Source organism: Denticeps clupeoides, chromosome 4 (assembly GCF_900700375.1).
Source record: "Denticeps clupeoides chromosome 4, fDenClu1.1, whole genome shotgun sequence".
NCBI classification, from domain to species: Eukaryota; Metazoa; Chordata; class Actinopteri; order Clupeiformes; family Denticipitidae; genus Denticeps; species Denticeps clupeoides.
In genome coordinates, this window is record NC_041710.1 from 3,887,423 (window position 1) to 3,914,871 (window position 27,449).

A 27,449-nucleotide genomic window follows, 5' to 3' on the forward strand; every position below is an offset into this window, starting at 1 on the left:
TGAAAGTGCTGCCCCCAAGTGAAGCTGTTTCCTCTGTGGAACGGTCACTCGCTCTTGTTCCTTGCACAATGGTGGCGAATAGAAAAAACAGAATTTTCCTTGCGGTCTTCTATCAAGGCATTCATCAGACGCCCTTATCCAGAGTGACTTACAATCAGTAGTTACAGGGACAGTCCCCCCTGGAGACACTCAATGGTAGTAAGTTGGATTTGAACCTGGTTCTTCGGTGAGTGTTTTACCCACTAGGCCACTACCAAGTGGCAGCGGAAAGAGTCTTCAGATATTCGACAAGACTCTCTTTCCGTGATCGTCTGAAAACATCAAGTTTTGAGCTACGTTTTGAGTGTTTTGCTTCAGGAGACGAACAGAATTGTTAATAATATTCAAATAGTATCAATAACACCATTTCCCAGGACCTGAAGTGGGAGACCAACATCTCCTCCATCCTCAAAAAGACCCAGGACCATGTACCTCTCAAGATCCAGGAAAAGGGCAGGGAAAATCATCTCAGACCCCTCACACCCTGGTCACAGGCTCTTTGACCTGCTGCCCTCTGGCAGACGGTATACAAGCCTGCAGACCAGGACCACCAGACACAGGAACAGCTTCTTCCCCCTCGCCATCCGCCTCCTAAACAGCCGATACTGTAAATCACCTCCATCATTGCACACTGCACTTTAAGTACACTTGTATATAGGATTTAGGTTTTTTTGCCTATTTATTTCATAAAAAGTAGAGTTATTTATAAATCACAAACAAATCCACAACTTGTACAATAACACTTACCACATCCTTGCACATTGTTGTTGTTTTTTCCAACATTGTACTTGAGAGACACCATCTACCGGAATCAAATTCCTTGTATGTGCTTGCACTTACTTGGCCAATAAACACGATTCTGATTCTATTAAATGTTTGTTTGGTTTACTTGGTCTCGGTCCAAACATGACCAGAATGAATAGTTTATAACATCAAGCTTTTTGACATCTTGATCTTGCTCACAAAATGGCAAAGTGATGAATTGTGTAATTTTGCGCAAACATAAATGAACAAAAAACACAACATACCTCTGGCAATTTATTTAAGCACTGCTTCAGACAAAAGACAATTAATGTCACCTTTCATCACAGCACAAGAACCCTAAGGAGCACAAAGTGAGACCGATGTAAACATTTCATTGAAAACCCACTAGTGTCAATTAAAACGTTACATGTGTGCGGCGTGGCGACGTGTAGTAGTTTCCTCTCCACGCGACAGGTTATGACAGTAAAAATAAAAACCCATATTTTTCCTCAACTGCATATGACAACAGTGCCCCACGTACATTATTACACTACACACAACTCAAACGCAGCTCACTAAACACTCGCAAGGTTGCAGGAAGTGACCAAAAAAAATCTAAAAATAACAGGACTGGACTGGACTTGAACTTGACGCACTGGCGTCCTAAAGGACCGACTTCCATAGGCAGCAGCTAAAATATGCTGGATATTGTTTGCAGCTTCACCAAAAAAAAAAGAAAAAAGAATTTGACTTCAAATATATTCATATGAGGGGGGGGTGGGTGTCAGGAAAGATTTTATTAATCTACCTGTCATTTAGTTAGAAATGCACACATAGTTTTAGTAACATTAGAAATACCGAAATAAAAATCCTCATAAAAAAAAAAAAAAAAGAAGCAAGCATACGATTCATCTTTCAGGTCCATTCCATTTGCAAATCCATTTTATCCACTGGATCATTTCTACAGTCTACCAAAAGACACCAGATTTACTCTGCTCGTCAACATACCTCTCAATTCACATGTAAACATTAATAAACATTAATTAAAAAAAATGCTTTATAGTTCACCAGCCACACTGAAAAGATAAGTGTGTGTGGCCGAGTACCAGACTACAATTAAAGGCTTGTTTATGGGAAGCCATGATTTCGAGAACTTCTGCATTCCTCAAAATCCATCCATATTGGGTTGGTAGAGACAGGCCAGTCAGACTGAACTGCTTTGAAAGCAGATTTGGGCTCAGAGATAATATTATAATTAAAAAAAAAGAATGACAAGCATTATGTTCTGCTCAACTCAAGAGGCACCGGTCTGAATATTCAAATCAGAAAAGCATAAAAAAAAAAAAAAAAAAAGTGCCGCGATCGCACGCACTTCCCTAAACCAAGAGAACTGAAGCGGGGGGGTGAAAACCACGACCTGTACCTGGGGCAGGTTTGTGCAAATTCTAAATATGCAAACGTCTTGATTTATTCAGATATTAGGCACCCGAAAAAGCAATAAATACATTTTTCTTTACAAATTGAAAAAAAAAGAAAAAAAGAGAGCGATTAGAGTGGCGCGCCGGTTTCAGGCGCTACAGTGATCTTACACCCCGGACGTTTTGGCACATGCATCAATTCACAGTGACACAGAGGCACCGTTCAGACGTGGGAGCTCTGGAGAAGGTCCTCTCTCTAAGGCCGCTCTTCGGCCGGCCTCTGAGGGTCTCTCCTGAAAGACTTCCCGCCGCGCTGGCCCGAGGCGATCCACGCGGCGCCGTGCCCCGCCCGGCCGCCCGGGGTGGTGCTGGCGGGCTCCGGTTCCTGCTCCTCGCGGACGTCGTCGAAGCTCACCTCCTGCACGGCCTCCTGCTTTTTGAACGAGTCCCGCCGGTCGGACAGGTTGAGCTTTTTCATGACCACCACGTCGCCGGGCCGCGTCCTCTGGCCGGCGAGGAAGGCGCCCAGCCTGGCGTGGTCTCCCACGCAAACGAAGCCCGAGGCAATGTCTCCGCCCCCTCCGTCCGCCGGGCCCTCGCCGAGCGGCGCGTCCATGGTGTGCCTTCGGGCGGCGTACGCCTTCTTGTCGCCGCAGTAAGCGCCGGAGAGCTTCTCGGCCGACTGCACCCTGTTCAGCAGCGGCGAGCGCGGCGGCTCGGCGCTGCGGGGACGCACGCCCTGTCTGGGGACGGACGGAGGGGACAGCGTCTTGCCGTGGAGGGAGTACAGGGTTTTGGGCAGGGAGGAGGGCGAGCACTGCGGGGAGAGGGGCTGCGCCGACGGGTTGCAGGCCAGCGGGGACGGGGGGATGCTGCTGGTGGACTTGCAGCGGCCGGTCTTGGAGAAGCGGATCTTGGAGCCCAGGACGTGCAGGGAACTGGGCCGGCTCTGCGGGATGGGCGAGTTGGGCGAGCTGGAGCCAGGAGAGGAGCTCTGCGGGGAGTTGGAATCTGAAACCGAGAGGGAACGTCAGGTCGGGGGTGTAAAAACGAGATGGACGAAGGCGGTGCACCTCACCGGCAGAGTGCTCCGGCGCCGGGCTGCGGCATGGCGTGTTGGGCCCGGAGGACAGGCTCTGCGTGGGCGAGTCCGACAGGCTGTCGCTGTGCGACACCGAGTGAGGGAAGCCGAACGAGAAGCTGCGGCTGTTCTGGATGCCGGGGTTGTGCTTCGGCAGCTTCTTCAGAAGGCTGCGGCGTTTGCTGGACAAAGAAAAAATAAGCAAACAAGCAAGCCGTGAGCGGCGCAGAGGCTCAGAAGAGCGAAAAGAAGGGTGGACGGGCTCTGAGGAACCTTTCTTGGCCTTCCTTCTTCTTGCTCTTTTTGCTGCGGCGCGCCATCTTGCCCTTGTAGCTGGCCTTTCGGGCAGGACCCGTCTTAATCGACGTGTTCTCCAGCGGTGTCGTCTGCAGGGTCACCTTGGTGCCACTCTGTCAACGAAAAATCGCAGACCCGGTAAAGCTAATCCTTCACCAAACCGAGGTACCCGGAAAAACAATAAATAAATAAATAAATAAATAAATAAATAAATAAATAAATAAATAAATATATGATGATGATGATGATATAGATATATATTGGAGGTGTGAACCTTCACTCGTCTCACGATTCGATTACAATTATCAATGCATCCTATCAATTTTTCTACATTACTTCACATTATAAATACGGCAGAGAGATGAGAGTTAAGGCCTCGTTCAAATGGACGTCTGGACCATTCTTTTATTTCTGAAGTTCGCGGTGTCAGGTGAGCGCATTTCTCAAAGCGCCCACACAACCGCGTTCAGCACCAGCGTTTGGTCAGCTGCACATTCGGATGGTGTAAAAAAAAAAAAAAAAAAAACCCCGCATGCAACGTTTTGTTGCGGTCAATTTACCACCGAATGTTAAACAGTTAAAGTGAACGACAGTCAAACGCAGCTGCAAAGCGCAGCAAAAACGCCCAAATTAGGTCTGATCTCCTACCCGATGCAGTGCTGTACGCAGATCAGTCACAATGGGCACTTCTGTTTAACTCGAATTTTTATACCGCTGCCAGAAAATCACCAAGCAACACAATCATGTTTTAATTATGTTAAATTTAATTATGCAGAATCCTCCACACCTATATTATATATATACACACACACAGCTAAAAAAATAAAGGGAACACAAAAATAAGACATCCTCGATCTGAATGAATGAAATATTCTTATTAAATACTTTGTTCTTAAAACAGTTGAATGTTGCTGACAATAAAATCCACACAAATTATCGATGGCAATCAAATTTGAATCAACCCATGGAGGTCTGTCCTTAAAACAAGTCAAAACGAGGCTCAGTAGTGGGCGTGGCCTCTACATGCTTGCATGACCTCCCTACAAACACCTGGACATGCTCCAGATGAGGTGGCGGATGGTCCCCTGAGGGATCTCCTCCCAGACCTGGACTAAAGCATCCGCCAACTCTGTGGTGTCTGTGGTGCAACATGGTGTTGGTGGATAGATGTGCTCAGGTCTGGGGAACGGGTGGGCCAATCCATGGTCCATCAATGCCTCCATCTTGCAGGAACTACTGACACACTCCAGCCACATTAGGTCTAGCGTTTTCTTGCATAACCGCACTAATATATGGTCTTACAAGGGGTCTGAGGATCTCATCTCAGTACCTAATGGCAGTCAGGCTACCTCTGGCAAGCACATGGAGGTCTGTGCGGTGTATCACACGGAGTCTGTTTCTGACTGTTTGAGCGGACACGTGCACATTTGTGGCCTGCTGGAGGTCATTTTGCAGGGCTCTGGCAGCGCTCCTCCTGATGTACTGGCCTGTCTCCTTTTTACATTTACAGCATTTATAAGACGCCCTTATCCAGAGCGACTTACAATCAGTAGTTATAGGGACAGTCCCCCCATGGAGACACTCAGGGTTAAGTGTCTTGCTCAGGGACACAATGGTAGTAAGTGGGATTTGAACCCGGGTCTTCTGGTTCATAGATGAGTGTGTTACCCACTAGGCTACTACCACCCATGTCTCCTGGTAGCGCCTCCAAGCTCTGGACACTACGCTGACAGACACAGCAAATCTTCTCGCCACAGCTTGCATTGTTGTGCCATCCTGGAAGAGCTGCACAACCTGAGCCGCTTGTGTGGTTCTAGACTCTGTCTCGTGACACCACTAGAGTGAAAGCACCGCCAGCGTTCAAAAGTGACCAAAACATAACTGCCTATAATTTCCACCTGTTGTCTATTCGCACAACAGCATGTGAAATTGATTGTCAATCAGTGTTTCTTCCTCAGTGGACAGTTTGATTCCATCGAAGTGTGACTGACTTGGTGTTACGTTGTTTTGTTTAAGTGTTCCCTTCATTTTTTGGAGCAGCGTGTATTTCTAAGCTTTCCAACCTTCAAGAAGAGCTCCACGACATCGGTGTGCACCAGGCCCTGGACAGGCTCTCCGTTCACATGGCTGATGAGGTCACCAGCCCTCAGGCCCGCTTCGTGGGCCGGACCGCCTTCCTCCACACTCTGGACCAACATAAAACCAGAGAGGCAACGTCAGATGGGGAGAGAGGCGGCTGAAAAGGCTCAGTTACAGGAACGCATTGTCCAGAGAGGGTGGGGCGGGGGCTCCACAACGGCTGCCTTGTTCCCGACTCGATTGTGAGGACACTCACCCAGACCATGTGGTGAACAGTGTAGACGTCGGTGTCTCCCATGTAGACTCGAATGGCCCGCAGAGCGAAGCCGTACTTCCTGCCCGAGCTGTGGATGATGACGGGCGGATGGAGGGAGTACCCGCCCAGGTCTCGGCTGGGGGAGGAGTCACGTGAGGAGGGGTTGGACGAGAAGGAGTGGGTCTTCTGGAGGCATCCTGCCACTTCATCTAAAAACACAACATGAATGTTGAGGCACAGTCACGCCATTAAACCACTTTGTGTTTATATGTTTTGGCGATGAAAGTTACCTGGTGTGACAACGAGTGACAGGCCAGATGCCGAGGCAGACTTGGGTACCTTGCACTCAGCAGGGACCCTCTGCTTCTCTGGGGTCTCCAGCTGGTGACCGAAGCGCCGCGGACCCCTGTGGTCCCGGCGAGTGGAGGGCCTGGTGCCTGTGGAGTTGCTACGGAGACGGATGCGGCGCAGGTTGGAGACGAGACCCTCTGTCAACACGGACAGCAATTCCGTATCAGGCGTTGCGAACAGCAAGACGCCAAGAGACAACGTAAACCCTACTGTTGTCTGAATACATGTACGGTGTTCTAAAACATTTAGATAGTTTTACCAAGTGGTCTGCTTTGTAAAATAGTTTTTAAAAAGACCTCTGACATCAGTCTTCCAGCTGATAATTTTCACCTGCCAATGGCAGATACAGTTATTGCTAAATCGGACTTTTAAATTCTGATAATCATAAAATTATACATCTATTTTTTATTTTTTTTTAAACCCTTTGCCACTAGAAATGTAAACCGCATGTAGCGCAGCGAGCAGCATTGTCCCTGATTCTTCGGACAACGATGGCCCACATCCCTGGGGCCAGATGAATGGAATCATCTGCATCCCTGGCCAGAGAAAGGTCCGTACCCTCGTCCTCGGTGGAAAGGGCAAGGCGTGGCATGGCTTCCAGGCTCTGAGTGCTGTTCATCACCTGCGGGCTCGCGCTCCTATCAGACTGAGAGGAACTTGAGGACGCTCGTGGACGAGGGCTTATATAAAAGATATATAAATGAGAGAGACAGAGCTGTTAAATGATTTATGTCTTTTCAGAGCTTGTTGACTTCTACTAAATGGAGGATGCTGTTCATGTATGAACTAGTCAGACGTTTTGAAACCAGCACTCACCCCCCTGTGTGTCTACCCTGCATGCCATCAGCGGCGGTCCCCTGCTTCAAGACGTCTCCCGGGAACAGGAGAGGCTGCGCCTCCCACTTGTCCTCCTTCTCCTCGCTGCAGCTACGCTCGGACGAGGACAGGCTGAGGTTGGACGGTGAAGTCAGGTACTCAGAGCTGCTGTACACCTGCAGAGGACAGAGGGGACCTGTTTACAACCTCCACAGGATCCACATCTTTAGATATGAATCACACAAATTATCCACTCGCCTTAAAACGATGGGAACAAGAAGAGAACTTCTTGATTTCCTGTGAAGAGTCATCATCGTTGGTCTCGTCATCTTCATCGGTCGCGGTGTGGTGATATCGGTCGGAACGTGCTGAAAAGTGAAAAAAAAAAAAAAAAAAAAAAAAAAAAAAGTGTAGTGATTGTCACATGTGATACACAGCAGCACAGCACACGGTGCACACAGTGAAATTTGTCCTCTGCATTTAACCCATCACCCTGAGTGAGCAGTGGGCAGCCATGACAGGCGCCCGGGGAGCAGTGTGTGGGGACGGTGCTTTGCTCAGTGGCACCTCAGTGGCACCTTGGCGGATCGGGATTCGAACCGGCAACCTTCTGATCACGGGGCCGCTTCCTTAACCGCTAGGCCACCACTGCCGAATATCAATTTGCACACGGCTGCGAAACGGACTATAGACATACAGACCCATACAGACATCTCCAGAAGAGCTACAGTTACGCCACATTTCCAAACCAGAAATGCAGACACAGCTGCCTGACTAAAATCACAATTAATTAAAACATCCGTTTTTTAATGAACTTGATTATATAACATTTAGCATTTTAACAGTTTAAGCAAACAGTTTAATGAAATTAGATAAGTGCATGATACATGAGCATAGATAACTTCATGTGTAACTTCAATTGTGTTTAAATTGTATTTGGTCTGGAATCTGCCTATTGAATCTGTACGCTGCTGAAATGACACCCCACAAGGATTTCTGAAAAAAGAATGCAGTTACATGAATGATTTTCAGGTTCAAGTCTGTATTTCTGTTGTCTATTCTGACCCTCACAGTGAAAGTTCTGGCTTTTAAGGAAGGTTAAATGGTTGAATGTTGTAAAATTAGGTTAATTGCACGGCCCTAAATGTTGATGAATACCTAGTGCAATAAGAGAAATAGAAGAGCTACGCAGTGACTCAATCTCATAAATCAATGCATCACGTTGCAGACGTGGACTATTCCGAATCGACGCAGTGCAGAATATAATTATTTTAATCATCGCTGCTTAGTGATTTTCTGGCGCCGATATTAAAAATTCTTGATAACCGTGGCGGAGTACGAAAATGAACGCCCTCTGAACATCATCAGTTTTTTTTTTTTTTTTTTTTTGCTGCACATTTTAAAGTTGCATTTGATTGTCGTTTCGCTGGCGTATGCTTGACGTGTGTGCTTGACGTTTAGCGCTCGGTCTCCGTATAACGTGCAGTGGGGTTTCGGCAGAAACTGAGACCAAGAAAACGCACTCCGAACGCCATCCGAACACACATCAGAACGCTTGCGTGGATATTTTGGCACTTTGACTTGCTCCCGGCGTTCAGTCCGCGCTCACCCGATGCCACGGACGCCAGATGCCCGTGGTGCACCGTGATTCGTAATCGAATCGTGAGACCAGTGAAGGTTCGCACCTTCAACGCTGGCAGAAAGCCCCCAGCACGTCAGAGGGGTAAAACGCCACCTACTGTCAAAATAGCTTGTGTCGTCCTCGGTTTGCAGCTGTGGGACAAATTCAGCTTTCTGGCGCAGCAGTCCGTTCCAGTCCAGACCCCGGAAGAATATATGATGCTTCACCTCGCTGGCTCCACCTGAGGACCATTTAAGAATGTGTTAACAGAGGTTATAATTGGCAATAATTCTTTTTTTTTTTTTTTTTATTATTATTAAAATCACCAACACGCACCGGTCCCAAGACGTTCCAGAGGACTTTGTCTCAGCAGCTTTGTGATCAAGTCCTGAGCATCAAAAGGAAGCGCATCGTCACCTTCTGGCCAGATAATGTCATCTGAGATATAAACACATGAATTAGATACGAATAAGGAACAAGTGGAAGCCTCTGAACCAGAACCTGCTGTCCCTCGCAGCACGAGAAGAACGGCGAGAAGACCAGAAGAACCAAGATTCTCACCATTGACCACCTGACCAAACAGCTCCTCTGGCGTGTCCCCAAAGAAAGGCACACAGCCCACCAGAAACTCGTACAAGATGATGCCCATGGCCCACCAGTCCACCGGCTTGCCGTACCCCTGTCTGAGGATCACCTCGGGTGCAATGTACTCTGGAGTCCCACAAACCTGCAACATCAGAAAGGAGAGGGTCATGGGCACTGCTGCAGAGCCACGTCACATGAGTCACATAGATCGACATTCATGGGATTCATGAATGGCGAGGGGGGTGTAATTAATTGGATTTAATTAACTGAATAATTGACATTGGCTCCACATGATTCATTTGATTTAGGCCGCCCTGATTACTCTGCATTATTTGAATCATACATATTAAGTTAGTGCAGCTTGATTTCTGTAAGCAACAAATGATTTTATTAAGTTGATCAAAGGTAATTTGGCATTGAATCCAAATTAAACATTTTAATTCTTACACAATTTCTTTTAACCGCAATGCGTTTTTTTTTTTTTTTTTTATAAAATGTTAAAATATTATCAATGTGATTCACTTAAGTAATTTTAAAAAGTGTACATTCCCTTTTCTCCCAGTGCAGACCACTCAAATACTACGAAGCCCAAAGTGAAATCAACCATCGATCCCGGTGGCTTCACCCAGGCCTTCAGGGGAGCGTTTCCCCAAAAGCCCACCTGCTTGTCAATGAATTCCCGGGTGTCCTTCTCCATGTGACCCTCATACAGGTTGGTGGTCATGTTCATCAGGCCAATTTTGGACAGCCCGAAGTCTGTAAGTTTGATGTGTCCCATCGAGGTGATCAGTAAGCTGAGCACAAAAGGGAAATAAAAGGATATTCGAGTAAATATCAGCAGCAGCCTTGTGAGATGTTGCCTCCAGCATCAGACGGGAACATACTTGTCAGGTTTCAGGTCTCTGTGCACTATGCCGTAGTTGTGAAGATACTCCAGGGCCAACATTGTCTCTGCAAAGTACATCCTAGTCATGTCCACAGGCAGCGGCCCCATGTTCTTCAGCAGATTGGCGCAGTCCCCGCCTGCAGGAGGGCGGGAGGAGCGATGAAGAACACAAGAGAGAGAGCATCTGCGCAGTGTGAAGCCGCTCTTCCTCACCCTCCACGTACTCCATGACCATGCAGAGGTGCCGGCGCGTCTCGAAGGAGCAGAACATGCTGACGACAAACGGGTTCTCCGCGAACGTCAGGATGTCCCGCTCCACGAACACCTGCTGGATCTGGTTCCTCAGGACCAGGTTCTGCCGGTTGATCTTCTTCATGGCGAACCTCTGGCGGGTCTCCCTGTGCCGCACCAAGTACACGGCCCTGCTCCACAATTATGAATCATTAAAGCAGCTTTAAACACCCTCTCCTCAACTGAATCAAGTCAAACGAGCTTTCCAATAAAAAACAAAGTTCATCGCATTATGTCAAAGGATCTGTTTACTTTATGAAAAGCGAAGTAGATAATAAGTATTTACTCTGGTGAAGTGTAAACACAGCCTAGAGATTACATCAGTTACCCATATGCCCCGTTGCTGATAAGTTTAATGGTCTCAAAGTCCCTCTCGAGCGGTTTTCGTCTAGGAGGGGTGCAGCCAGTCCGGTTCTGAAAGAAAAAGACCATCTTATCGTCACAACACACCACAAACCACAGAGAAGGAAAATCAGCCAAGGCGGGGTGGCTTCACGGTCATCGGGGCATGAACTGCACCCACCTCCGCAGAGTCACACTCTTTCACCACGGAGTCCCCTGTGCTGTTCTGCTGAAGATGGACCATTTCTGCAGAAACAGGAATGGCTATTTAATATACTCGCCAAAAAACCCCATCTAGCAACATGAGAGCATATTTAATTACATATACAGCACCCGTCAAAAGTTCACACACACCTACTCTGTGTCAGTTATGGGGCAATTTTGAAGGATACAATTCAACAAACACATTTAGTATTTGTTGCATGAGGAGAAAGCAGTGGTGGCCTAGCGTTTAAGGAAGCGGCCCCGTAATCAGAAGGTTGCCGGTTCGAATCCCGATCCACCAAGGCGCCACTGAGCAAAGCACCGTCCCCACACACTGCTCCCCGGGTGCCTGTCATGGCTGCCCACTGCTCACTAAAGGTGATGGGTTAAATGCAGAGGACAAATTTCACTGTGTGCACCGTGTGCTGTGCTGCTGTGTATCACATGTGATGATCACTACACTTTGACTATGTTTGATGAATCTTTTTTCAGAGTCACCTATTTTTCACTATAGTCATCACCAAAAGCTGCTTGATGAGCTGCTCATTAACATGAGTGAATGATCAGAAAGTGTTCAGTATAAACCTTCAGGACTGCTGGAAACAGTCCCCTAAAGAGAGACTTTTTCACCTTGTTTGCTATTTATTTGTTTGTTTTTGTTTATTACATAACCTCACGTGTTATATCGTAGTCCTGTGTCTTCAGTTTTGTTCTATAATGTAAAAAAAAAAAAAATTGCAAAACCCATGTTAGGATGTGAAGTATACACCACAAATCACAATCAGAAGGGGGACCAGCTTTCTTCCAGGTCTTCAGGTCTGCAAGCTGGGCCATAAAAAAAGCTGGAGGAGAAGCTAAGGGGGGCGGCTGGTTTATGGTGAAACCTTGGTTGTGGATCTTCCCCAGGTTGGCCTCTGGATGTACCCATTTCCTCCCAGTTAGTTTGTTCTGTTTGGATGCACATTTTTTGTTCCCCTTTTTGGTTTTCTTTCGTTTGTGGGGTTTTCCCCTAAGTGAATTGGTGAAGTTAAGGAGGACAGAGGACGTCCTTTTTGAGGTAAGGGGTGTCCTTTTGGTCCAAAAATCACAGCTCACTACTAACACTGCTGCTGTTGTCACATCCCTACACTGCCCCTACTGTTCATGTTGGTACTGCACCTTCGACGCCAGGCAGCACTAGCCTAGCAGATCAAGCTGCACATTCAAATGCACCACTTCACAACATGCAGCTGAGCAATGTTCTAAACCCACACACTGTTCCACGGGTCAGGAATCACGGCAGCCTCGCTGCATTGAGGCAGAGGTCCGGCGTCATTGCGGGTGCACTGGCCGTGTCCCAACAAAACCTGACGACTGCACAAAGCCAGCACTTCCTTTAAATCTAAAATGAAGAGCTAATAGGGGGTTCAGTGCATTGGTCTGGTCAGCCTTATTCAGGTACTACAAGCAAACGCTGGTAACATCAACATCAACACATAGGCTGCATTCACACTAGACGTGTGAATCTTCACCGGCCTCGCGATTCTGGTGCACTGGTGCGCTGTACCGCCGCCAGAAAATCACCAAGCAACACCATTATGGCAAAAACCTATTATGTCTCACGATGCTTCGATTATGAGATAAATTTCACCAAGCCTAGTTCACACTGCAGGACGATTTTTGCTTTTGCTCTAATGTGACCCAGATTAGTCAATAGAACTCCAATTTGGGTCACTTCAGTGTGTTGTCACAAATCAGATCTGATATTTTCTTGCGAAAGTGGCAGCACCCGGTGCACACAGTGAAATGTGGACTCATCCACCTTCAACCAGTTTACTGAGGGAGCAGCGGGCAACCATGAAAGGCACCCGGGGAGCAGCATTGTGGGGACGGTGCTGTGCTTAGTGCAAAATATGATATTGGCCACAATATAAAGAGTGATGGGAATGGGAGAAGAAAAAAAAAAAAAACTGAACATTAAGGCCTGCAGTCTGAACCGTTTCATATGAACCTGTCTGTCCACACACGGAGTCCTACCTTCCAGAGGGTCCCGTGTTAGCCCCAGCTGGCTGATGATGTAGCGGGGTATGTCTGTCTTTATGCCCCGCCCTTCTTTGGCATGATCCTCGGCTGCTTCCAGCCGCTGGTAAAACTGCACCGGGTCAAATTCCTGTCAAAACCACAGAAGACGGTCTAACGCTGCAGACAGTACGCCACTCTGTCACATGACTGTGGCCGTCACACGGCGTTTTTACCAACCAGGCATTCAAGTAATCTTGCAGGTCTTGATATGATAATGAGGATCCTCTTGACAAGCTTGTTGATGACCGCCACCTCATCACTTTCAGAGCGTTCGTAGGCCTGCCGTGAAAAACATACAATTACGGTCAAACTGGCACATGCTGAAAGAATCATGATAGATGATTTACATCTACTACCACCCTACGTCCTACCTTACTTTTCTTCTTTATACAGCACGGACAGGCAATGTTAAAGAGGTTGGAAAGTGGGATGATAATATAGCTTTTTCTACCTAATGCTGCAATGCTACGCAAACACACACACACACACAAAAGCAAAAGAAAAAAAATCGAGATAATATTTGCAAAATTGATCCGAGATGATTGCCTCCCCTGTTTGATTTGGCCGAGACCAATAGGCAGGACTCATTCGAACAGTACGTCTTTTTTCCATAGCGGAACAATCCACGTCAAGGTGGTGAAAACATTGAAATACGGAAACAAAATCCGTGCCACCTGGCTTTACGCCAGAGCACCGAGCTAAGAGGAACAAAAAGGTTTTGGTGAAAACGTTCCTTCGACTAGATCTGATGCACTGTTGAGTATCCTCGTGTCACTTACACTCAGTAAACATCTGATATAATAATATTCAGCATGCTTCTGTTCTGCACTACATTTTTCCCTGGAGGGAACAGCTGGAAAGAACGCCTAAATCATGTAAAAATGGTCCAACGTGGACTCAGACGAAGTCTCACGCACCTCGTGCAGGAACTTCTCCAGCTTCTCCTGGAGCTCCATGAAGTAGCACGACGTGACCAGGGCATTCTGGGACTTCTCCAGGCAGTCTCTGGCCAGCTCCACTAGCTGGTGCTGAATGAATCCCAGCACCCCGTCGGCCAGCGGCAGCGCTCTCTCCGGGGAGTTGTCGGCAATGACGGCCAGCAGGCGCTCCTCCATCTGAGCTGTGGCCTGCACCGCGGAGAGAAAATAAATCATAAAAAAAAGCACTCATGTGAGCGATCTTAGACTAATTACACCACCGTACAAAGGTTTAGGGTCATTGTATGGCATGGGGGGAAAAAAACATGAAACATTTGCATAGAAAATGCATAGGTTTGCATTGAAATCAGTGCAAATAAGGCAATTATCTTCCTAAAGTGACAGACCTTGCCTTAATGAACATAAAATCATTCCATATCATTCTTACATTTAATCAGATATGGCACTGCTTCTCAAACACAGCTTCACTGGATCCAAAACTGACAATGTGCATAATTACCTTGGGAAACCTCTCTTTGTAGACATGATTCATCATGACTATTTCATTATCAAATGAGCCGCATGTCCGGCCAGGGCTAAAAAGACAAAAGAAAATGCTTTTAATAATTAAATAAAACCTATTAAAGGTTAGATCATATGCTCATTATATTGTATTATATTGCATAACATTACATCAGGTCCCTTTTATCCCACTCGCCTTGTAACATCAAAAAGTACCTTTATCCTCTAAGGCTTGAATTTTATTAATTTTTTACCCCAAACACTGAGATAACTTACGTAAACTAGGAGGCAATATTGAGAATATTTCACTAAAATGTAAGTAATGCATAATCAAATTTGACATACAGAAATGTCAAAAGAATCCTTTATACAATTTTATACTGCTGCCATAGGGCAATGATACAAGTATAACCCGTTCTGTCATTTCATGAGATGACCGCCACCAAATTTCCACCACAGGGTTCTTACACTGTTAAATGTCACAAATATCACAGGAGAACTGAACAAATCAATCAGTTCTAAAAATCACAATACCAGGGTGTATTTTTGTCTACACGGGTACATTATGCTGGGTAAACTGAAGCGTGGAGACTTCATGTCACTTAATTTGTGGCAAAGTTCACACGCTGCTCATGTAGGACTAGTGACGAGTCGACCGCACGACTCGATTTGCAGGTTCTGCCGACGCTCCCCAAGTGGAAAAACACGGTCACTTCAGGCATGAGGTGAGTTCTTCTTTCCTCGTTTCACTTTAGTCCAAGTGTGGCCAACCAGAGCCTGGATGAAGGGGAACAGAACTCTCAGCTCCAACACATGGTGGTGTGTGCTGGTGTCGAGCAGCTGGCCCAGTCATCTCAAGCAGGGTGCTCAGCCCAGTTAGGGACGTCCTCTGGGCCAGTTAACCTTTTATTTTTGTCCAGCTCAAAAACAGAATCCTTGGCTGCATGACCCAAATGCTACAAAGTTAAATGTAGGGCTCGTCCAGACGGGCCTAAAATTCTTACTAGAAGCCAGCCATATATTGACATTATTGACGAATGTATTATTCCAACTCCCGACCTGACCTATACAGGGAGTGCAGAATTATAAGGCAAATGAGTATTTTGTCCACATCATCCTCTTCATGCATGTTGTCTTACTCCAAGCAGTATAGGCTCGAAAGCCTACTACCAATTAAGCATATTAGGTGATGTGCATCTCTGTAATGAGAAGGGGTGTGGTCTAATGACATCAACACCCTATATCAGGTGTGCATAATTATTAGGCAACTTCCTTTCCTTTGGCAAAATGGGTCAAAAGAAGGACTTGACAGGCTCAGAAAAGTCAAAAATAGCGAGATATCTTGCAGAGGGATGCAGCACTCTTAAAATTGCAAAGCTTCTTTAGCATGCTCATCGAACAATCAAGCGTTTCATTCAAAATAGTCAACAGGGTCGCAAAAAGCGTGTGGAAGAACCAAGGCGCAAAATAACTGCCCATGAACTGAGAAAAGTCAAGCGTGCAGCTGCCAAGATGCCACTTGCCACCAGTTTGGCCATATTTCAGAGCTGCAACATCACTGGAGTGCCCAAAAGCACAAGGTGTGCAATACTCAGAGACATGGCCAGTGTAAGAAAGGTTGAACACAAGCTGAAACGTCAAGACTGGGCCAAGAAATATATCTCAAGACTGATTTTTCTAAGGTTTTATGGACTGATGAAATGAGAGTGAGTCTTGATGGGCCAGATGGCTGGATTGGTAAAGGGCAGAGAGCTCCAGTCCGACTCAGACGCCAGCAAGGTGGAGGTGGAGTACTGGTTTGGGCTGGTATCATCAAAGATGAGCTTGTGGGGCCTTTTCGGGTTGAGGATGGAGTCAAGCTCAACTCCCAGTCCTACTGCCAGTTTCTGGAAGACACCTTCTTCAAGCAGTGGTCTGCATCCTTCAAGAAAAACATGATTTTCATGCAGGACAATGCTCCATCACACGCGTCCAAGTACTCCACAGCGTGGCTGGAAAGAAAGGGTATAAAAGAAGAAAAACTAATGACATGGCCTCCTTGTTCACCTGATCTGAACCCCATTGAGAACCTGTGGTCCATCATCATATGTGAGATTTACAAGGAGGGAAAACAGTACACCTCTCTGAACAGTGTCTGGGAGACTGTGGTTGCTGATGCACGCAATGTTGATGGTGAACAGATCAAAACACTGACAGAATCCATGGATGGCAGGCTTTTGAGTGTCCTTGCAAAGAAAGGTGGCTATATTGGTTGCTGATTTGTTTTTGTTTTGTTTTTGAATGTCAGAAATGTATATTTGTGAATGTGGAGATGTTATATTGGTTTCACTGGTAAAAATAAATAATTGAAATGGGTATATATTTGTTTTTTGTTAAGTTGCCTAATAATTATGCACAGTAATAGTCACCTGCACACACAGATATCCCCCTAAAATAGCTAAAAATAAAAACAAACTAAAAACTACTACTAAAAAAGAACATTCAGCTTTGATATTAATGAGTTTTTTGGGTTCATTGAGAACATGGTTGTTCAATAATAAAATTATTCCTCAAAAAAACAACTTGCCTAATAATTCTGCACTCCCTGTAAGAACATGTTTGTGGTAAAGGTTGTGCAAAAAAGTTAATTCTACAGTAGAGCCCTGAGGAACTACAAGAAATCCTCTATACGGTGCGCATTTCTGATGAAAAGACACGGCTGGAGAATCTATGTGTTTAATAGGGCTGCAACTAACGATTATTTTAGCAATCGATTAATCTGTCGATTATTTTTTAATTGATCATAAAATCGGATGTTGCCTGCTGCGGTAAGAAGTGAAGTGATTGTCACATTCGAAAGGTTAACCAGCACCCTTGGCGAGAAGTGGGCAGCCATGAAAAGCGCCCCCGGGTGAGCAGAAGACAACATTTTAGATCACGTTCCCATGTGGACGCAAGTCATTTTTTGTTTTTTTAAACCAGAAAACCGTTCTCGTATGGGCGGGGCCTAAACCTGATAAGAGTTGGGACGAGTGGCATGACACGTTCACCCACCTGAGGCTGCGAGAGCGCTGCCGCCTTGGCCCCGCATTCACCTCCTCATCGGCGACGCTCTCCGAGCTGAAGTGCTTGGAGAGGAAGTGGAGCTCGTCCACGGTGGGCTGGGAGGGGAACTGATGGAGGAGCTCCTGAGATGAGGACAGAGACTGGAAGACGGTGGAAAGGAGGACAAGACAATATACTCATGTAATAATCTACAGGTTGGGCCATTTCTATGGATACACCTTAATAAAATGGGAATGGTTGGTGATATTAACGTCCTGTTTGGGGGACATTAGTATATGTGAGGGGGCAAACTTTTCAAGATGGGTGGTGACCATAGTGGCCATTTTGAAGTCGGCCATTGGCCAACTTTTGTTTTTTCAATAGGAAGAGGGCCATGTGACACATCAAATGTATTGGTAATTTCACAAGAAAAACAATGGTGTGCTTGGTTTTATCATAACTTTTTAACATGAGTTATTGACAAGTTTCTGACCACTAATAAAATGTGCTCAATGTCACCAACCAGTCTCATTTTATTAAGGTGTATCCATATAAATGGCCCACCCTGTACAGTTGATTTGATTAAATACTGAATATTTGATGTATTGTTCACATTATTTATCGTCTCCAGATCAGACCTTTACTGACACCTCCCAAATTTTAGATAACTTTCTGAACACAAGGGGGAAAAATATAATTTCTATAATAAAAACTACTAGCATGGTCCTTACTGTAATAAGCACTTTTAGACCAGTTCTACTGATATTATCATGTATAGGGCCGCTCAAGACGTCGGCCCCCACAGAGCGTGCGTGAGAGCAGGGATCGGATTTCTGCGGCGGAGAAAGAGCAGCGCCGCGTACGGCGCGATAACGAAGCTGCCTTCCTGCACATAAAGCGCCCACTGACCGCCGCTCAATGGGACTTTGTTGCAGACGGGCTGACCTCATTGCCAGATCCTACTGTATCCCCCCCCCACCAAAGAAATAAACGACCCCGCTCACTGGCGAAAAACAGCACATCCAGAGCCGCTTCGCTCAAACAGTAATTATGCAGGGAGTCTGCAATTAACCCAGAAATGGCTTTTACCGAAGGGAACAGGGAGGAAGCAGAAACACACAACTCACAGACACAGAGGAGCTGGTGGGATTCGTTCCATAGCCGGACGAGGCCAGGGACCATCGTCTTGCATCCGGTCTAAAAACAGCAAACACACGGTCACGTTCTACCTTAAAACGTCCCCTATTGTGACATTTTCTTTGCTTTTATATAGTTCCTATTGGTCCCCTAATACTGTAGTTGTGAACACAACTTTTATTGGTGGGGCAGATGAAGCATGAGAAATGGGAGGTAACCTTGTCCCTCATCAGACCGAAACAGCAAGGCCATTTATAGCCACTGCAGGACCATAGACAGGCTGGGGGAACTCCTATTAATGTTAAATCATCTCACAGTCACAGCTTCATAATAGGGGACCATTATAAATAAAAAATTTAAATTGCCATATTAATTGACAATTAATTAAATATTCATAAACAATTCATGAACAAGCATTTTAATTATAATATTAAATAAACACAGTAAACAATATTTTTACATTTCAAGAAGTCACAAGCACCTTTTCGGTTTAATAACACTACATACAAGTACTACATACATGTTATGGGGATAAAGTGTCATCAAAATGTCCCGTGCATCACACAGAATAGTCCATTAGCACATGTTCAGATATTTAATTTGCATATACTATTCTTACCACTTTTCTTCTGTTGATCACATTTTATCCTTTCTTTAGTTTTAGTTCGCTTACTAGGCCTGTGCAATGTTACGATTCGGGTGGAGAGTAAGTGTCATATTTGATTAAAGGTTTTTATTAAATAGTCTTCCTTTTTGAAAATATCTTGTTAAAAAGGTACCTTAAAAAAAAATGTAAAAAATCACACAAAACCAGGGAAGAAAAACAACAACAACAACTTCCTCCACATTCTAGCATTTACGAAGCCCGAGGGGCAGCAAGATGGAGGTCATGTGAGGACCTGGACGGAAGTGAACTGAGGACGAAGAAAGGGCCCCTTTAAAAGCCGTTTTGAGACTGTGGGCCAGCGGAGTGACATCTGACGGCCCCTCTGCTGCGGCGGCTCTTCAGGCCTCGCCGTGCCCACCGCAGCCAAGTCGGGGAACTGAGTAAACGACAGTAGCACTCGTGCGAACAGTCACGAAAATGCTCGCCGATGCATTCGCAACAGCTTACTTGGTACAACCATTTTCAACAGGCACTGCAGAGGGCGGACATCACCCCAAATTATGGAGTTACGGGAGGGGAGTCAAGCTGTGCAAATACTGTTCAAGTCATTTTTAATTAGTCTTAGAAGAAGTCTTCGCTTCTCTCTCTCTTTTACAATTATGTAATTGAACGACGCACATTTATTTGGCCTGTTGAGTATTAAAAGGCCTTAGAAGCAATATATATGTGTGTGCATTTTTAACAAAGTCAGAACAATCAGAAAATATTATTTTAATAGTATCGAGTACCATCCTTAGTGTTGGTATTGAGTTTGAAATGTCAGTATCGTGACAAGTCTACAATGGCTTTGATGGCCTAGCGGGCCACCAAACAGACCCGTAACGGAAGGTTGCTGGTTCGAATCCCGAAGTGCAAAGTTGCCATTGAGCACCCTTATCGCTCTGGACCGACTAAAAATTCCCATAACAACTGTAAATGTCGGAAAAAATTGTCCATTGTTTCTAACACAGGGTCTCATTAAAAGAACAAAAAATGAAGTGACGGGGCTAATCGTGGAGCGACGTGAGGACGTGAACAGAGAGCAACAACTTGTACGGAGGGCATCAGGGAGGCCACAGCGTAATTAATTCGCTCATTAATAATCAAGTTGATTTAAATAAACTGTTTTATTGACGAGTTAATGCCTCATATTGACGAGTTAATGCTTTATTGACGAGTTAAAGCATTAGTCTCAAGATCCGGTAAGCCGACTGCCAGTTTGAGCTTCGTCCAATTTCACGTCTCAGGACCTCTCCGAGCCGAGATGAGACTGACTGGTCGCGAAAATGCCAAGCCCAGGCTCCTTCGGGCAAAAACGCGCCCGACTCTGCAGCACGCACGGGCGTGCCAGAGAAAAACGAGAATTAAACCGCGAAGCTTAATGCGTGAAAGACCTTTTTTTTTTTGTCGTTTTTTTTTAACTGCATTCCCAAGCCGGCAGCAGAACTTCTCACGTTTCGGCCCCACCTTAACAAGCCTCTGGGGATCATTAATTCTTAAACAGTGAACGTGGCAGGAGGCTTCTACAGGGTTCTCCTCATGCCTCGTGTAGAGCAAGGAGCGGCTAGAGGGAAAAGGCCGAACGGATCTCACCGCCGGACAAACGGGAAGTTGACTGCAGGGTTGCTGGAGACGTTTCTTGGGCTGTCCGAAGGGCTGCCGCCGCTGGCTATAAAAAAAAAAAAAAAAAATCGGTAAGGTGGCAGTTTTGTTAAAACAGAGTCCTATAAAGGTCACTTGTTGCCCTCTGCATACGCAGCTGATAGATTTGGACGCCAACCAGAAGACCCAGGTTCAAATCCCACTTACTTCCATTCTGTCCCTGAGCAAGACACTTAACCCCTGAGTGTCTCCCGGGGGGGGGGACTGTCTCTGTAACTACTGATTGTAAGTCGCTCTGGATAAGGGCGTATGGTAAATGCTGCAAATGTAAATGCTTCGCCTTCACGTCTGACCTGCAAATTTTGGAGGGGATCACAGAGCAGTACTGTCTACCTGCAGATGGTCATCAGGTCAAACCAGGAGCCTAAAATCTGATTTTTTTTAAAAAAAAAAAGTTTATTTATTTTAAATTTTTGTGTTATTTTTTGCTCTACGATGTAAAAAGGTGGAAAAAAAAAATGTCAAAATGTCAACCAGCACAGATCTTCCCACCTCCGGATACGTACCCGCGTGAAACGGCACCGGCGAGATCGGCTGCGACAGCGTGGGCGAAGGGCTGCCCACCGCCAGACCCTTCCTCTTACGGCCTCTGCGGAGAAGAGAAGCACAGCACGTCAACGCACGTCGCAGCGGGGATCCCTGCATTCATGTAGATCTGTTACTACAGAATATTTAGATGAACTTATAACCTTCTTATTGTCTGACTTGTGTATAGAAACTACTACAGAGTGAATAAAATGGTTTTTATTCATAGTTGGGGGGTCCTAGTGAACCAGAATCAATCACTTCATCGATGGAGACATGGAAGCACGTTGTAAGTCGCTCTGGATGACTTACAATGTAAAAAAAACTACAGATCCCACAATGCAGCGCTTCAGTTGCAATCTTTCAACTGCAGCCGAATCGGAGCAGTCTCCACTGGGGACGTGCGACGCCACCGATTTCCTTTTCGGTCCCATGCCGAGTGGAATTCGGGTTGATGAAACGTTTGCCGCGGAGCACCTGATGATCAGAACGGTCGGTAGATCCTTTCTGCTAGAATACAGCCTTACCATCACGGGGACGGAAATTTTATTTTTATGACTCGTACACTGAATCATCCTTCGATGCACTTTTCCAAGCGTGTTACGGATGAAGCGGCCTGACATTTTTAGGCTGGCGTGAAACTGATTCACCGTAAATAGACAGACGCGGCGAACCGCCGAAGGAACAAACGAAGGGGCAGCGGTGGCCTCGCGGGGAAGGAAGCGGCCTCGCACCATCGAAGGATTGCAGGTTCGAATCCCGAACCGCCAAGGTGCCACCGAGGTCCATAACACACCTCTCCCCATGCACCAAGGTGCCACCGAGGTCCCCCATACACTCCTCCCCGGGCACCAAGGTGCCACCGAGGTCCCCACACACACACTCCTCCCCGGGCACCAAGGTGCCACCGAGGTCCCCCCTCACACTCCTCCCCGGGCACCAAGGTGCCACCGAGGTCCCCCACACACTCCTGCCCGGGCACCAAGGTGCCACCGAGGTCCCCCACACACTCCTGCCCTGGCACCAAGGTGCCACCGAGGTCCCCCCTCACACTCCTCCCCGGGCACCAAGGTGCCACCGAGGTCCCCCACACACTCCTGCCCGGGCACCAAGGTGCCACCGAGGTCCCCCACACACTCCTGCCCGGGCACCAAGGTGCCACCGAGGTCCCCCACACACTCCTGCCCGGGCACCAAGGTGCCACCGAGGTCCCCCACACACTCCTGCCCGGGCACCAAGGTGCCACCGAGGTCCCCCACACACTCCTCAAACCGCCAAGGTGCCACCGAGGTCCCACACACACTCCTCCCCGGGCGCCAAGGTGCCACCGAGGTGCCACAAGGGTGACGCAGGGTTACATGCAGAGGCCACCATGTGGTGCGACGTGTGTCACAAAGCCTGGTGATGCGCAACATGATACGTCACCGTTTCCTCCATTTTCCCACAGATGTCGCTTGTCGAGGGGAACAGGAACGTGGGGTTTGCCCGCGTAAAAAAAAAAAAAAAGCGCTGCGCCGCTGCGGTGGAAAAGTTACGCGCCGGATCAACAGATACTGACCCGCCCGGTCCCCGCCCAGCCCCGAGGAGCCCGGGGTACCCCGGCGGCCACGTTTCACCCTCCAGAAATAAGCACGGGGCGGACGCGGACAACGCATTCTGGCGACGGTGCGCGACGACCGCGTCTCCGACCTGTACACGCGGCGGCGGCGGCGGCCCGGAAATGGCGGGGTTACCCTTTCTTGTCCCGCTTCAGCAGACCCCCCGTCACCAGCTGACTTTTGGAACTCGAACACACGGTCCAGTAATTTCTGTCGGACATGGTGGTGGTGACGGCCCGGGACCGGAACGTCCTCAGGCGGGGCGGCGGAGTGTCCGACTGCGGCCCGGACGAGCGGGACCCATCGCGGCAGGAACCCGGACGTCGGAGCCCCGGGGACGGAACACGATCCGCGCCGCGTTCGGACCGCGGGAGCGGAACCTCCCTTTCCTAACGGCGGCAGAAAGGCAGCATGGGAAGAGCCAGTTTCCTCCTCCTCTTCCTCCTCCTCAGGCTGCAGCAGGAAAAACATGGAGGAGGAGGAGGAGGAGGAAGTCGTCACCAGGGACCGGACCGGACTGCAACACCGGCGGATCCGAGGTGGCTTCACGGCAGGAGGAAGACCCACATCGTCCGCAGCAACGACCACTGTCATCTAGGAAAAAAAGCGCTTGATAAAAAAAGAGAGTGAAGTGATGCACAGCAAGCACCACGAAACGTGTCCTCTGCATTTAACCATCACCCTTGGTGTGCAGTGGGCACCATGACGGTGCTTTGCTCAGTGGCACCTCGGCATTCGAACCGGCAACCTTCTGATTACGAAGCCACTTCCTTGACCGCTAGGCCACCACCGCCCTAATAAGAAACGTGTCCCCTGCTTTTAAATATCACCCTTGGTGAGCAGTGGGCACCATGACAGTCGCCCGTGTGTGGGGACGGTGCTTTGCTCAGAGGCACCTCGGCATTCGAACCGGCAACCTTGTGATTACGGGGTCCGCTTCCTTAACCGCTAGGCCACCACTGCCCCAATAAGAAATGTGTCATCTGCTTTTAACCATCACCCTTGGTGACAGTGGGCACCGTGACAGGCGCCTGTGGAGCAGCGTGTGGGGACGCCGCTTTGCTCAGAGATTCGAACCGGCAACCTTCTGATTACGGGGTGGGGGGGGGTGCTCCCTTACTTAATAGTCTTAAGCACCGATAAAAACCAGTGAAAATTGGGCCACTAGATGAAATGTTGAGTTACGGGGAGTGTTGGCCTAACAGTTAAAGTAGCCGCCACTGAGTCGACTAAAATAAAAGCGGTTAAGGAAGCAGCCCCGTAATCACAAGGTTGCCGGTTCGATACTCGATGTGTGTAGTGAAATAAGTCTTTTTTTTTTTTTTTTGTTCAGTAGTGGCACCTTGGCAGTTTGGGCGGTTCGGGGTTCGAACCCACAGCCGCTTTCTTACCCGCTACGCCACCACTGCCCCTGTCCCCTTATTTTACCGACATCTCTACAGATCAACATGAATGTTTTTACCACTTTCCCCTTTTAATCATTATTATTTGTATTTTATGTGAACGTAAGTGAGAAACTGCTGTATTTGTAACAGAAATTGTTCTCAATTTTGAATTTTTATTAAGCAAACTTAAAATGTGTTCGTGTTTGGGGTGGTAGTAGCCTAGTGGGTAACACACTCGCCTATGAACCAGAAGACCCGGGTTCGAATCCCACTTACTACAATTGTGTCCCTGAGCAAGACACTTAACCCTGAGTTGCTCCAGGGGGGGACTGTCCCTGTAACTACTGATTGTAAGTCGCTCTGGATAAGGGCGTCTGATAAATGCTGTAAATGTAATGTAATGTAATGTTTGATCAGATGCATTGCAGATGCAGATGCATTTTTCGTTGCCAAGTTATACAAATCTTTGTAGAAAATAAAGCATTTTGGGGCGCAGGACGTGACCGTGTGCTGATCTCTCCGGGGGTGAACCCCCTAGTTGGCTAAAGGCCCGGCAGGCCGTGTAGACGATTTCCTGGGGCCTGATTAGCGATCCGGTGAAAGGCTCCTCTTTTGCCGGGAAGAAAGCCACCTCTGTGGCTCGCACTCACGTGTTGCCTCTTCGCGGAAGGCTCAGCTCCTTCTGAAACGACAAGGAAAACACGAGTGACGGTCCGCATTCCCGTGAACCCTCACCGTGCAGAAGGCCTTCTTACATTTCGTACGATGGCGCGATTTTCTGCTCTCGCCAAGCAACATTTTTCTTTTTTAAGTTTGCCTGAAATGGTATTCGTGAACACCGTGGCCGGTTTTATCCAACGTCCCAGTGGTGGAGGAAGTGGTTCAGGGAGGGACTATCAAACCGCGCAAAGCCCACAAACACCAATGATGCCGATATGCAGGGATGTTCTCAGTCTCTCCCGACTCCCACATAATGACTGATCTCCTACCGGCAATATCTTATTGGTGCTCAGAGAACATCAGGAGAACCGAGTTACGTTCTCTACACACACCAAATAAGCAAATACTGCAATCAATTATTTATTTTTTTGCTGCGTTCATGGAATTTCACGGCATCAGCTGGTCGGAAAACAGCAGAAGATCTTGAGGGAACTGTAAAAAAAAAATTCACACTTGGTTACCACAAACTTTTTTCCTGACTTGCCTCTGCGCTGCATGGATAATTTTTGCTGTGCATTGCGGTGAACTGCGTCTGTAATCCCCCCCGACTGTGCCGGGGTCCCCTTTACTCATGCACTCTTAATGTGACAGTATTTTGGGAGCAAATACAGGAAAAAAAAAGGAGACCTGAGACTTGCAGCCACGAGACTTGCAGTACACGTCTGAGGCTTTAATAATTCACACATTTCATCCTGAAATCTGACCGTGGAGCTTCCAGCAGCAGTCTTATGACGTTGGGAAGCCCTGCTTTATACGAGACGCAGACTGAGGACGAGGCGAGACGTGCCCTGTAGATCTAATAAAACAGGAAGGACCAGACGGGCGTGAGATATATATATATATATATCACTGCATTGTCACAGACACCCTTATTTTGCTGGCAAGTGAAACCAGGAGATCAACCGGTGTTTAGATCCACCTGGAAGCCCGACAGATTTCAGATTTTGTCCTTCTGGTGACGCAGCGTTGGAAAAAACGCCATCCGACGGATTCGGGGCAGAGGGGGCAGAAATCACCATGGCAACCATGGTGATGGAGAACGCGGCAGCCCGTCTCCCCGGTTTCTGCGTGTGTCTGTCAAGCCGAGAAAACCGCTGGACAAAAGAAAAAGGGGGTGATAACGGGGGGCGGCGGAGTCATTAAAAGGATTTTTAATCCCGTTAAGTGGCGGACCCGTCATGTTCTCAATTCGGGGATAGAAAAAAAGAAGATATGAACAGATGCGTTTCTTTCCCATACAGACCGCCTGAAGCTAGCTTGGTCGCAGTAAGTTGCCCACGAACATGTATCTGTAACCACCGACATATTCCGTTGTGGGAAAATGTGTGAAACGGCACCTGGAGTCCACGGCGTCGCAGGATGTTGGGTTCGTCCATCGCTGAAAGCCCATAATCTGCAGTTTTCCCGTCCGCGCAACAGTTGCTTCTGTCCAGAGTCTTTATTCCCAGAACGCACAAGTCAGCTGACCCCCAAAGTCCTCCAATCACTGCCAGTCACTTGGGCTGAATAATTTATCATGATCATCACAGCTTGACGCATCGTCATCATCTTCTTCATCATCATCTGACTGCAGTGTGGACAGTTATGGTGGAAAAGAATCAGTCACTGGGGTCAAGGATCAATGCTTTCCTTGAAGACAGGTTTTAGACAGTCTCTGTTCTTCAACATTCTCCAGGTTCTAATATCCCCCCGTGGACAGAACCCTGGCACCGGCGGTCATGTGAGGAAACGAAGCTCGACTCCGAGTGGCACCATGATGCTTTGGTGAAACAATGGAGCATTTGACTGGAACTTTGAGGTCTTCCTTTGTTCTAAATGCCTGTTTATGTCCCATCCTAATTATCTCCATGGGCCTGAAATTTAAATATAAAGCAAATTTGCTTATTATACATTTACATTTACATTTACATTTACATTTACGGCATTTGGCAGACGCCCTTATCCAGAGCGACTTACAACGTGCTAAAGTTAACATCGATGAAGAGATCAATTCCGGTTCACTAGGACCCCCAACTATGAATACATCTATTTTATTCACTCTGTTGTAGATTCTGTACACAAAGTTCGACAACAAGAAAATTACAATTTAATCTAAATATTCTCTAAAGAGGAAGGTCTTGAGCTGTTGTTTGAAGGTGCTCAGTGACTGAGCTGTTCTGACCACGAGGGGAAGTTCATTCCACCACGAGGGGCCAAGACGGAGAAGAGTCTAGATGAGCGTCTTCCTTTTACCTTCAGAGAT

At 47.3% G+C, this 27,449-nt stretch overlaps 1 protein-coding gene across 2 annotated transcripts; it reads right to left on the reverse strand.

Annotated features, from left to right (window-relative positions):
• Positions 1–1,064: 1,064 nt before the first annotated feature.
• Positions 1,065–26,975, reverse strand: mast3a (microtubule associated serine/threonine kinase 3a). Of its 2 annotated transcripts, XM_028976652.1 has the most exons (27): positions 26,545–26,975; positions 25,138–25,169; positions 21,486–21,568; positions 20,911–20,986; positions 18,662–18,731; positions 17,544–17,695; positions 14,509–14,584; positions 13,989–14,198; positions 13,249–13,350; positions 13,027–13,159; positions 10,988–11,052; positions 10,793–10,878; positions 10,387–10,595; positions 10,172–10,310; positions 9,949–10,081; positions 9,264–9,429; positions 9,039–9,140; positions 8,821–8,943; positions 7,340–7,449; positions 7,082–7,257; positions 6,824–6,945; positions 6,205–6,402; positions 5,915–6,123; positions 5,643–5,765; positions 3,556–3,692; positions 3,280–3,464; positions 1,065–3,212 (listed from the first exon to the last, which is right to left on the reverse strand). In XM_028976652.1, exons 1-27 carry the CDS (start codon positions 26,581–26,583, stop codon positions 2,458–2,460), a joined length of 4,011 nt encoding a protein of 1,336 aa, XP_028832485.1. In that variant the 5' UTR covers positions 26,584–26,975; the 3' UTR covers positions 1,065–2,457. The 2 variants fall into 2 exon arrangements, with proteins under 2 accessions (XP_028832485.1, XP_028832484.1); XM_028976651.1 differs by lacking the exons at positions 25,138–25,169; positions 26,545–26,975 and adding an exon at positions 23,238–23,753.
• Positions 26,976–27,449: the final 474 nt, after the last annotated feature.

What these genes read in the sequence shown, in the direction of transcription:
- mast3a (XM_028976651.1), bottom strand. Translation starts at nt 23,323, where the DNA reads ATGTCCGACAGAAATTACTGGACCGTGTGTTCGAGTTCCAAAAGTCAG. An exon ending in CTGAAGCGGGACAAGAAAGG is followed by an intron (nt 21,569 to 23,237) that starts GTAACCCCGCCA and finishes TCTTCTCCGCAG; the next exon opens with AGGCCGTAAGAGGAAGGGTC. An exon ending in CAGGGTAGACACACAGGGGG is followed by an intron (nt 6,946 to 7,081) that starts GTGAGTGCTGGT and finishes CTTTTATATAAG; the next exon opens with CCCTCGTCCACGAGCGTCCT.